The sequence below is a fragment of the Mustela nigripes genome, chromosome 12 (assembly GCF_022355385.1).
Source record: "Mustela nigripes isolate SB6536 chromosome 12, MUSNIG.SB6536, whole genome shotgun sequence".
Classification (NCBI taxonomy): Eukaryota; Metazoa; Chordata; class Mammalia; order Carnivora; family Mustelidae; genus Mustela; species Mustela nigripes.
Genome location: NC_081568.1, coordinates 117,021,093 through 117,033,797, shown reverse-complemented (window position 1 = coordinate 117,033,797; position 12,705 = coordinate 117,021,093). Strand labels below are relative to the sequence as shown.

The window sequence follows — 12,705 nt, the reverse complement described above, 5'->3', positions numbered from 1 at the left end:
TAGTAAGCATTTATTATTTATAAACTCTTGTTAAAATACATTGCACTCACTGGTATTATGATAATGAATATTCGTTTCTGGTTTGTATTAATCAGTAAGACTTCATATTAATCCAAATGGAAAAATCTCAGTAATGGTGATTTTCCTGGTCCTGTCATAGGGACTTGTAGAAATTTACTTCTGAGGTGTCCTGTGGGTAGGAATAACAACAGCAGTCAGGCAAATGCTTAGTAATGCTAAAAACAGCCTTCTTAATCTTTACATTTGCATTCAATACCAACTGGCGGCTATTGAAACCAATGAATGAAAGATTAAGGCCAGATGTCAGATCCTCAGCTTTGGTTACAAAAAGAGAGGGGGGGAAAAGAATAAAAATAGTGGATTATAAAGTTAAATTTATGATACTTTTGATTTAGGGGTCCCTCTATCAATAAGATCAGTGTAAAGTCATGTCTCTGCTATATATATACCTGGGGCCACATACGGGACTCCATTAATAAAATTTTAATAAAATTAATAAAATTTTTCCTTTAAAGTTTATTTAAATTCTTTATAAACAGCACGAACACATCTGATACCTCCTATATAGGGATTTGTCTAGCTATATTTGACTGATTAGTTATCTGCTGCAACATGCATCCAAAATGAAGAATTGCTGATCTTTTAAAAATATTTTACATATTGATTTAAAAAAAATGTTTTACAGTCCTCAAAGTTCCTGAATGTGTACGAGTATGTAATTAGCACAATGCTATGTCTTTCTCAGTTTCTGGAAAATATGTAAGAGTTCAGATTTAAAGTTATTTCTTATATGTATCTGAAACGGTAGATTTGACTTATTAACTCACATTAGGTCATCTCTTCCAGGATTTAATGGGCACTGTAGGAATGTACTTCTTGATTCTGATTTCAGATTGATTATCTATTATATAAGTGAACTTCTCCCTCTGCATAGTTTTCCCGAATCAATGATCATTTTGTTTCCAGATCTATGCCATAAAGGAAAATGTATTTTAAACCCCGATGTCTGTGTATAGGTGAGGGGCTGCATTGGCTTTACCATAATTGTTTTAAGTTTGGGAATGTAACCATTTAAACTGAAATAGTTCTGTTAGGGTAATCAAAATTTTAATTCCCCCTGATGATTATCTTGGAACGACACAATATCCTTTAGGTAGATTTCTTTTCACTAGCATTCAGATTTAACTTTGATTTTATGGAAATTGTGAAAAGACCTGTAGTGAAAAGGTGGCAGGCAGCTGTTAAGCACTGCTTGTCTTGCTTACTGCCTGAAAGCATTACTATTCATTAAAATAACCTTCACTTTGTAGTAACACTCAAGCTGTAAACAGTCAACTTGGATTCTGGAGAACACACAGCCCCAAAAGTAAAGAAATGTCTGTCTTTGCAAAGTAATTTGTCGAGTTGAAGATTATTGTTTTTCATCATGGTGACCCTGACTTGGCTGGCTGGGTGCATATACAGATTAAGATTAATGCAGTTATTCCTTGGCTAAGGTCTGCCTCTTTCAGGGCACATTCTCCCTAATGACATGATTGATAGGCAGTCCCAAATCCAGAGAGGAACTCATTAATCATGGCATTGACTGAATCCAATCATTTGCTTCACCTGCACAGTGATGGACAGGAAAGGATACAATTCAGGGGCTGACACTGAGACACTCTTTCGTCAGAGGGCCTTAACTTTTTCAATGTCAGCCTGTACAAAACCTGACAAATTTTGCTTGCAACCTGTATGCAGCTTTAAAAAGATATTTACAAACTTCTTTTATTGCAACAGGGTCTCTTTTGTTTGTTTGAAGATTTACTGTAGCTAACGAATATGTCTAAGAGTAGGATTCACTTTATTTTTTGCAAGCTTTACACAGTTGTAAAGTTGTTTTTTTTTTTTTAAGAAAGATGTTTTGAAGCTACATGTGGAAGCAATATAAAAGTTAATGTCCAGCAGCTGGGTATCATTTGGTTCAGTCTTCAGGTCAGCAGCACTTACTCTTAGCAGAACTAATTTTATAATCATGGCAAAATCTCAGTAATGAACTACAGTATATAGCTGATTACACCACAGTAAATTTCATTTAGTCTGCGGAACAGTGGAAAACCATGCATTTTCTTAAGAATACTTAGATTGCAAAGCCTAACATAATCCTAACAGCAATGTAATAAGAAAAGTGGTATGGGATATAGATCATGTATGTTGAATATCATGATTTCTTTTGCACTGGTATGTCTGGAGTTGTTTTTTTTTTTTTTTTAATTTATGTCATTCAACGTTACTATCTGAATAATGTTTTATTAATAACAAGAAATGTTTCACAAATACAAGTTGCATATTCCAGGATGGCCATGATAGACCCTTTTCCTGAAGAATAATCAGGGTAGTCGCTTTTGCTAGGTATCCTTACCAAGAAGAAAACAAGGTTGGGGGTGGTGTGAGGGGAGAGGCCATATATTTTTAAAGGCAACAAGTGTCAAAAGGCCAATTTAAAATATCCAGTGGTAAGCATGCTGCCAGTGAGCGCCCAGCCTTTATTTAGCATAATAGGCTTCCCCTTTTGACACTTTAATTAGTCTTTAATGTGTTCCAAAGACAGGTGTAAAAAGGAATCTACAAAAGACATAATACCAAAGCTCTTTCAGGCATCAAAGATACTTTTTATCCTCAAAGAAAAAATACAAATTATTTCTTACATGTTCTTAAAAAGAAATGTTTTGTTTTCATCCCATGATTATAGCAATTTCAACAATTGCAGTAATGGGAAAATGTTTTATAGATAGGAGTAAAAATGCAATAAAGAACTGTTTTAAAGAAACGATTCAATTTTTTAAAATGCTTTCAGGTGCTTAGTTCTGCGGCTCCGTTTCTATGCTCAGGGGCGGTTTGGGAAAGCTTACCTATTTGAGCAGTCTTTATGGTGCTTTGAATATGAGATTTACATCGACTCTCTGCGCTCAATCTCTTTGATTATTTTCCATCTTTACAATTCTTCACCACTGATACTTCTATGCTTTCTTTGTACTTAGTGCGTTTATGACAATAGAGAAAAGCACAGCCTTAGAAGAAGGAGAAAGTGCTCTTGAACCGACTGAGCAGAAAATAAACATGATGGTCCTGGATATCTGCCACAAACCAGGTGGCAGCGAGTACCTGCGGCAAATTTATCACATCATGCGGCTCAATGAGGTAGGGAAACGGCCTTTTTACCGAGCAATTAGGTGTGTACTGGCCTGAGGCAGCGTCTGCTGGCAGCTAAGGGTTAGTCAAGGAGGTGATAATACTTCTTAAAGTCAATACCAAACTCAATATTGCATTATTAATAGAATCTATTCAGCCCCGGCTGTTCAGCATTTGTATAGCAGAAGCCTCACCGAAACAATGTAGGTTTTATTTATATGGTTTAAACAATAACACGGCTCATAAACTCAGTTCAGTTCTGAATTGTATAGACTAGACCTGGAGTTTGGGAATTGTGTGTTTGTGACTGTTAAACTGATGTTAAGATCTGCTGTTTGTGAAATGATGAATTTTCCGGAGAGAGAGGTACTTCTCCTACAGACGTCATACTTGTCAGGTGAAGCTGTAGATTTCTTCCATAATGAGAAAACTTGAGAAGAATATTGAACCATATTAGGGCGCAGCTCGATTAACCCAAGAAAATGCATTAATGCATGGGCACTGGTTAGGGCCGATGTCATGCTTATATGCGTCTCTGCTGGGTTAAGCCTCTGACCTTGCATGTTTCTGGCCATTTGAGCAAAAATGTAAAGAGCGGGTATCTCAGCTGTGGACTTGGAACAATACAAGTGTACTAACTTCATCAGGTTTTTAATTTGAGCATTTGTACCTGAATTAGAGCGTGACATCTAATGTGAATTAGAATCATGTTTTTTAGCTGCAAATGCATGAATGTAATTTTTCAGAATACTAAAAATTCTAAAGTGTGAGTAATGGGAAGCTACAGTGTTTTATCTCATTGGGGTAGGCCTTAAAAACGATAAATTTCCGAGGAGTGAATTAAATCCTACAACAGCATTTTACAACTCAGTTACATAAATGTTCTTTCGGCTACCGTTTACCTGAAAGTTACCTCAAGTAAATTTTGTTTCTTGGCTTTCCTAGAGCTAATCAACCAGTCAATAAACAGGTGATGTAATAGTGCATTCAATGATCGCCTGAGAGGGTGTGAGGGATTTGCTGTTAGGAGAAATGGCCCTGTCCCTGAGGCACTAGAGCGCAGTATATAATTGTTTAGCAAGTAACACAACCTATTCCTTTTTGCTAACGGTCCCTCATAATTCGTTTAGGGTTTCTATGTGGGGATCTCAGGAGCTCCTGGCCTTGGCGAAGAGAAAGACCACCGTTGTGAAATCATGGCTTTCGTTGGCTTGGCCACATGGCCACCCAGATGGGCTTAAGTAACCATGGTGATTACTGAGGAACAGATGTTGCAGGAGGATTACCCTCAGATTTTTAGGAACGTGGCGTTCCCGGAGTTCTGAGAACAGTCACGGCTGGGAGAGATTGCCAACCTGATAGACCAGTCCACTCCTTAAAAGCCCTTAACGTGAAAAAGATCAGTGATCACCAGTAAGCAAAATTAAGCCGGGATATTTCCTGGCTGGCAGCCGCCTGTTCTAGTCAGGAAATCGAAAGGCTGTGCTCCGGGCAGGGTTTGTGGACCCCCGAGGCCCTGAGCTCCGAGCGAGGATCTTTCCCTACCACCGAGGTCCTTTGCGGTTGGCCGCACTGCTTATCACGTGGCACGTCGGGCTAAATGCTTGCTGACTGTGCGCGGGGAGAAGCCTGGCGGCGAGGTAGGAAGTGGCCTCCTGGGAGGTGAGGCTGGACCAAAGGAGTGAGCCCTTTGCCCCGGGACTGCCAGAGCCGGTAGCCCGCGACAGACTCAACGCCTGCACTAGGCGCCCAGCGTCGCCCTCGCCGCGGCGTTTCCACGGAAGCGCCGTTTCCACGGAAGCGCCGTGACGCTGGGGGCGCAGTGGCGCCGGGAGGCGTGGTCGCTTGCGGGGCCGCGCTGTGAGTCTTGGGCGTTTTCAGGGGACCTGCTGAATGTGCTTAAAACGGGAGCATAAATACGCGGGCATTTACAGGCGCAGGCCTGGGCGAGGGGCCGATTGAGTGTGCCACCGAGTCCTAGCGAATTACGCGAGGAAAGGGGTTGAAGAGTGTGGGTGTTTGAGATACGGGGGGATGTCGGAGCATCGAAGTCCGGTGGGTAGTTGAAGAACCCGGCCACGGGCAAAGACGAGGGAGGCCGTGCTGAGAGATTCTGGTGGCCTCGCTGAGGGTGGTAGTTGAGGTCATGGGACCTCATGAAATGGCGGGTAGGGAAATACGCATGTAACTGCACAGGGAGGGGGTTTAAGAAAGGATGTTCAAAGAAGAACGTATCTCTTCTAAAGAAATAAATCACCTTAGCAGTAAATCCGGTTAAAGCGACAGCACAAAAAATCGGGTTTTTGAGAAGGGGTGGTGACCAGAGTGACAAGATAGTGGAAAGGTCAGCGAAATTAAGAAGGGAGAAAACACCGTTGTGTTCCCAACTTGCAACATAGCACTTGATCTTTCTTGAATTGTGGAGCAACGACAACAAAAAAGCCAAATGTAGCGGTGTAAGGGGAACTCAGTTGAAACAGATTGTTATTAGCAAACAAAGCAGTTCTTGTTAGAATCTTTTACTCCTTTTTAAATTTTTTCATTCAGAAACCATAATGGAGAGAAATTTTATTTTTGTATAAAAATCTAAATCTAGGGCACCTGGGTGGCTCAGTGGGTTAAAGCCTCTGCCTTCGGCTGAGGTCATGATCCCAGGGTCCTGGGATCGAGCCCCACATCGGACTCTCTGCTCAGCAGGGAACCTGCTTCCTCCTCTCTCTCTGCCTGCCTCTCTGCCTACTTGTGATCTCTCTCTGTCAAATAAATAAATAAAATCTTAAAAAATCTAAATCTAGACTTAACCTTCTTTTCTGGTGGTTTTATTAATCTAATAATACTTAGGAGTCTTCTGTGTGGATGATGCTACACAATTCATCTAAGGAGATGTGGTCCACAATGAGCAAATTTAAGAAGTGATTATCATAGTTAGGTAGTGGTTGCTTTTGATGTTGAGGATTTTAGGATCTAAAATTTACCTTCCTGGATGAGTACAGTGGGCGTTCTCTGTTCAGGAAATTATATTACGGAGGTAGAGGAGAAAGCACAGTGCACCAAGATGGAACGCGAGGCTCCTCACTCAGATCCTACCACTCACCCCTGTGTAACCTCAGGCTCATCTGTGACCTTTCAGAGCCAACTGCAGAATGTGGTGTGGGCTAGAGTTACTCAAAAACTTTCACGTGCCTGCCAGTCTCCTGGGGTGGTGAGATTCTGTTTTCCTAACAAGTTCCCAGGCTGACTGGGCTGGTCTGGGCGCCGGACTTCAAGTAGCAAGGGTTTTCCAGATGACCTCTGAAGTTCTTTTCAGCTCTAATGTTCTCTCTCTGGTCCTACTCTTGAAGTAAAAGTTATATTTTGACATACTGGAGAATTATATTTCTTAAATGACTTACTAATACTAAGTATTTGATGGTTTACACAGGAACCTTAACATCATTTTAATGGTTGTCTTCCAGAAAGAGTCTAATAACATTCACCTTTTTTACTTATGAATGGAAAAGGAAATATAAAGCAGTAGAATGACTTTTTTGCCCAGGCTGCCACTGGCAGTTGGGGGATTAGAATTACATACATTGAGCTTCATTTGAACCTTGATATTTTTTCAGTCCACAGCATGGAAATAGAGTTTAGAAGTTTGAATTATAATTAATTTACATAAAGGAAGATTGCAGTGAAATAGCAAAGTTCTTAGCACTCTGCTGAGCAGAGAGTAGGTAACAACTGTGCTTAGTGAATGAACGAGCAGTCTTGTACTGTGAGGAATCATGCATCTGAGTTAAGTTTTGGTAACCAGACATGTTAACGCGTGAACCCATAAGAAGACAATGCCTGTTTAAAAGATTCTGATATATCAAGCATACATTCATTATGTGAGAATTTGTTAAATGATTTTCCGATCTATCCTGTATATTAGGTGAACCTGTTTTTGATGGGTTTATTGCAATGCTGATTGGTATTCTGCTATGTTTCTTCTGAAAATGTATTTTGTCCTGAGGCAATAATATACTGTAATCGAGCAAATGTGCTGAAAGGGTAGATTTGGATATTGATCAGTGTATTTTTAAAGAGAATATATGCTTCCCACTATCACGACTTGTAATTTTTTTTTTTTCCCCTTGAAGGAATATTTAAAAGAACAGCTGTTTTCTATGAATGGTTCAGAGGAAAAGCCATTACCCATCAGACCTTTAAAGACGACCTTGAGGAGTGTGGAAGATCAGCCTTCTGCCTTTAACCCTTTCCAGGTGTACAAGGCATTTAGTGAAAACATGCTAGATCAGGTATGTGGGGTTTTTTTCACATAAATAAAAGAAAAAAGTGCTTTGTGTTTGAGTATTTATAAGCTTTCCGCCCCCCCCCCCCCCCCCCGGGAAGCAAAGGGCCTTGTTTATTTATGTGGTCTGCATGAATTGACTTTGGAAAAGTTATTTTATCTTCTTTCTCGTTGTCAAACTGATTCATATGTTTGGTCTGTATAATTTAACTTTTGACCAGGTCAGTTCACCATGGGCAGAGGGAACATCTGTTTGGCTGTGTCTAGAAAAGGCCTGAAAAAGCAGGCATTTCGTAATGGTCTCCTCCCTTGCTGCTCGCCCCCATCCCCAATCCACCCACTCAACGCCTTGCAATTTTTATGAATTTATCTAACTTATCAGAGAAATAATAAGAGTTTACAACTAATTATAAATAAAGCCTCGAGCTCCTATTTTAAGTGGCATGAGATAGATTTCCCTTTTTATAATTCTAAACATATTCCTGCATTTCAAATTAATTTGCAAATGATCTTAAAGTCTGGATATTTGGAATAAAGGTAATGTAATAAATACCACACGTTTTTAATGTCAGAATATGCAGTTGTTTAAGCTACCTACTTCAATCATTACATTAAAAAGGTCAAATTAAAGCCAAAGCATTTGAAATCTAAAGTTGTTTTTGCTTTGTTTATTCTCTTGGTGAATAAAAAAGGGAAAAGTCTCCTGACAGACTCTTCCAACCAACAGGGCAGAAGAGAAGGATTGCTTGACCTAGAGCTCCGAGGAAAATAAGAATTAAAACAATGGCCTAATTCGGGATGCAGATAATATTTTTGCCATGCCTGTTACAACCCTAGTCTACATTCATCAATACTGTAGTAGAATAAGACCTTCAATGCTGACAACCTGGGGCAGAATTCTCCTGCTCTATGACAGGATTGTGGTGCTCCATTAATCAGCAGGTGACAGGGCATAGTTCTTAGAGGATTTTAAACATTGGCCTGGACTCTTATTATCAAAACTGTTTAGTTTTAAGGAATGCAAGCATCTATAATACTTGAAAACCAAATATATTGTGTAAGTTTGAATATGTTGGCTGCTTCTCTATGTTGTGCATTAGAGTGCTCCAAACCATAAATAATCATTGTAGCTGTTAAATTAGCCTCACTGTGTTTAAATAAATGGCATGTTTTATTCTGTTGTGAATTATGAGATTATCTTTCACAGCGATTTTTCTCCTTACTCTGTTGTGAAATTACCTACTAAATGAGAAAAGAGAATGTTATTTACATTTACAGGTTGTTCTAATTTCCCCTTTAAATTATTTTCTTAACCAAAAATAGCATTATTTTCACACTCTAATTAAGTGGTGTCTTGTACTTTGAGTCATAGCACTTCTAAGTCTTTTTTCATCAAATTTCTGGGTGCTAAAGAATAAAAACTATCACTCGATAGATGAAAAAGTTGCCAGTTATTTCACTTTTCTTCTCAAAGAGTCACCCTCTCAGGGAAACTTGTTGGGCAAATGCCATTAGCACTTGGGAAGAATAACAACTCAAGAAATTGATTTATATTTTTATAAATAATGACTACATCCCCAAATGGATTTATAAATTAATTGCTGTCTTATTGGAATAAAAACCTTCTTCTGTGGACATGATTGATGTTATCTGTCTAAGTCCTTGTTCTGGACCCCCCTCCTTCTTAGTTAGTCTATCACAGCTGGAGCTTTAATTTACTGATCATATTAACTCTGATTAATAACTAACAATAGCGTGTTCTCATTTATCAACAGTCAGCCATCACAAAATGGAACTGGAATTGGTCAAACTTGCTGCCAAATTATCTGGGACTGGATAAGATGACCTTCAGTGTACTGCTCAAAAACAGGTAATGAGATTTGTGATTTTGGGGATCTGGTTGGGGGAAAAGGGTATATATACATATATATATCCTTTATATATTAGTTACATAAAGAGAGACTGTATGAAAGTATACCCTGTATATTTTGTAAATGCTGTTTTTCCATAGTATTTACAAAAGGCAGTACAAAATTTTTTCTGAGATGAAATTAGTCCGTTTTAGTCCAAATTTTAAATATGTTTGACTTCGTGTTTATAATAGTTTTGCATTGTGCACACCAAAAGTTATCAACTTGAATATCCTTGTACTGTTTTGTATTTGTTGATAATAATTTAATGAATGCATACAAAATGCCAAGCCAAATCAAGCAGTCTAATCAGGGAAACATATCCTAAAATCATCATGATTGAATTTTTTGCTTTGAAGCCAGTTATTTTGGTACTTTGTTGCTATAGTTTGTTACATGTTATTTTATACACACACCCATACACACATGCATGCATGTACACACATATACACACACAGCCCAGGACAATCTAATAAAATGGTACCGTGATTTTTGTATGAAATTATAAATTTCAATTTAATTGCATTAAAAATGCAATTTATTTTGTATGAAAGTATAAATATTTCCTTTATATTTTGGATCTATTAACAAGGATTTTAAAATACTTTAAAGTCTTGACTGAAAACCATAAGGTGTAATCTTTAAAAATTGGATTTCTCTATCTGGTATGACATTTTCATCTAAGATAAATATGTGTGCAACTTTTTTATTCAAGTATCATTTGTTTGCTTATAGTTCAGTATGAGAAGTATTCTCTATATAATCTTTATGATGTAGACTGTATTTCTATATCTTTTCAATACAAATATTAAATACCATTTTTTCCTGAAAGACCATAATGACTGTGACATAATAGAATCGTCAAGTCATCCTTGACAAATCTGGGAACATATGAGAAAATACAAAGGGGGGAGATACCTGGTATTTCCCATAATTTCCCAGATAGAGGTTTAAAAAAGGCAGCTTTATTGTCAGTAAAACCTGTCATTTAAGTGTATGGTCACTTGGTGTTCCTAATATTTCACTCCTGAATGAAGCTTTCCTACTCATCATGGACAAAGCCAAACAATGGAGCTTTCCCATCAAGGATAGCCTTCTCCCAGCAAGCTTAGCACCTAGCAGGCAGTAGTTGAGAAAAGTCCCCCAGACCTGCTCCTATCCTCTCCAAAAGTTGCCTGGGAGACATCAGGTGGGAGTGGTAGAGGAGAGACCAGGTCTTCTGTTGAGTCTGTGGTTACATAATGTTTATACAATGTTACATGTCTATCTGGCAACAAACTAGGAATGAGGAATCAGTTTTCTCCTGCTATTTGTAAAATTTCAAGAGTTGATGTAGGTTAACTGTATTCTGTATTACTAAATTTTTTCAGCTTTGAATTGGTGTTTCTAATCCACCAAATTGTACTTTGGGGGCAACACATCCCTCAAACCTTTCTGCATTTGCTATGTATAATAATCACTTTGAGATGAATTTCTTACAAAATTCCATGTTATTTTTGTATAAAACTTTAGATACATTTCAGTTAGGACAATGCCTACTAAAGTCTCTTTCCCCGAGAGAGAGCACATGCAAGAGTCAGCTGGGAGAAAAGGACTCCCACAGATTTAGTCAGAAGTATCAGTTAAAAACACTTTTCTTGGAAAAGGGTCATGCATATTTAATAGTAACAGCTAGGCTATCACCTTAATAAGAACCTTGGAACCTTAAAGAATGGTATGAAAAGTATTCCACTTCAAGCTGCTATATACTATGAGCTGTAGTGAATGAACATAATCTGCCTTAGAAGGATGTAGGACACCTGAGAGTTTTAATTATTTTTTAGGACTTTCCCATTTATTTTAATAATGTAATTTATGTGACTTAATTAATTGAACAGGTAAGGAAATCATTTCCGTTATTTTTTTCTAAGAGACTCTTTTGTTTGAACTTACTTGAAAATGCTGATTTTTTTTTTTTTGTTTTTAAGTAGTGAATTGGGTTTCTGACACCATGGCTATCTAAAACCATACATTTGAGAGTGAGACAACAGAACACCGAGCTTTAGAATGAGTTATGGTTTTTACCCTACATTCACAAGTGATTTTTTTTTTTTTTTTTTTTTTAGATTTTATTTATTTATCTGACAGAGATAACAAGCAGGCAGAGAGGCAGGCAGAGAGAGAGAGGAGGAAGCGGACTCCCCACCGAGCAGAGAGCCCAATGTGGGGCTTGATCCTAGAACCCTGGGATCATGACCTAAGCCGAAGGCAGAGGCTTTAACTCACTGAGCCACCCAGGTGCCCCACAAGTGATATTTCTTATGAACTATTGTGATTTCAGGAGGTAGGCAGAGCCAAAAGAAAACCTACAGCAGTTCTGCTGAATATGCTCAGTTCTTTTTCTCAGACCTGGCAAAATTAAACTTGTTCTTTTTTTTTCTTTAATTGGTAGGATGTTTATACTAATCTATCCCTGCACTGTGGTTCAAGTATGTATATGGGGCTTCAAATGTTGTCTGAGGACATAGTGTTATAAACAATACTGAACTCAAATACACATATGAAAAAAGTTGAGGAGAAGGGAGTCCTTTCTATTTACCGTCTAAGTCTTTTATGCCTGTCTTCAAATTTTACAGCATAAGCAGACCATCTGTGGACTTACCCTCTAGAGACTTCAAGCGTAGAAATCGTCTAGACTTACTCTCTAGAGAACAAGCCTAGAGTGTTCCAGAACACTCCTGGAACAGGATGGAGATGGGAAAGCAGGATTGCTGAGTTCTTAGTCCCTATTATAAGCTTACCTTAGGAAAGTTACCTAAAACTATTTGAGTTTGAATTTCCTCATCATTAAAATGAACTTGGAATGCCTGGGTGGGTCAGTGGGTTGGGCCTCTGCCTTTGGCTCAGGTCATGATCTCAGGGTCTTGGGATCGAGCCCCGAGTTGGGCTCTCTGCTCAGCAGGTAGCCTGCTTCTCCCTCTGCCTGCCAGTCCCCCTACTTATGCTTTCTCCCTCTCTCTCAAATAAATAAAATCTTAAAATTAAATAAAGTGAAGTAATGATAATTATGTATCTCCTTCATGGAGACTGTTGACATAATCAAGAATGTTAAAGGACATGGCAGTGTTTTTGAAAGTTGAAAATAAAACATATAATTTAAAAGTATGCCCATAGCACATAGCAGTCATGTCATTGCTCAGGTAAGGAGACAATAAATGTCATTAAGAATTATCAGGGAGCTAGTATGGTAAGTGAAGCAGTCAGGTTATACCTGATGTTACACTTGAGTTTAGTTTCTAGGCTTAAGCCAATAGTGAGACTCAGAACAAGTGTCAGGTCAGAGATCAGGCA

At 38.4% G+C, this 12,705-nt stretch overlaps 1 protein-coding gene across 3 annotated transcripts in view; it reads left to right on the top strand.

The window, feature by feature from the left end:
• Positions 1 to 12,705, top strand: part of KIAA0825 (KIAA0825 ortholog) — a 405,229-nt gene that overhangs the window by 193,983 nt on the left and 198,541 nt on the right. For all 3 annotated transcript variants that reach the window (XM_059416663.1, XM_059416666.1, XM_059416665.1), the window contains exons 18-20: positions 3,042 to 3,201; positions 7,314 to 7,472; positions 9,241 to 9,335. In XM_059416663.1, the coding sequence (XP_059272646.1) occupies positions 3,042 to 3,201; positions 7,314 to 7,472; positions 9,241 to 9,335 (414 nt within the window). The remainder of the gene's footprint in view (positions 1 to 3,041; positions 3,202 to 7,313; positions 7,473 to 9,240; positions 9,336 to 12,705) is intronic.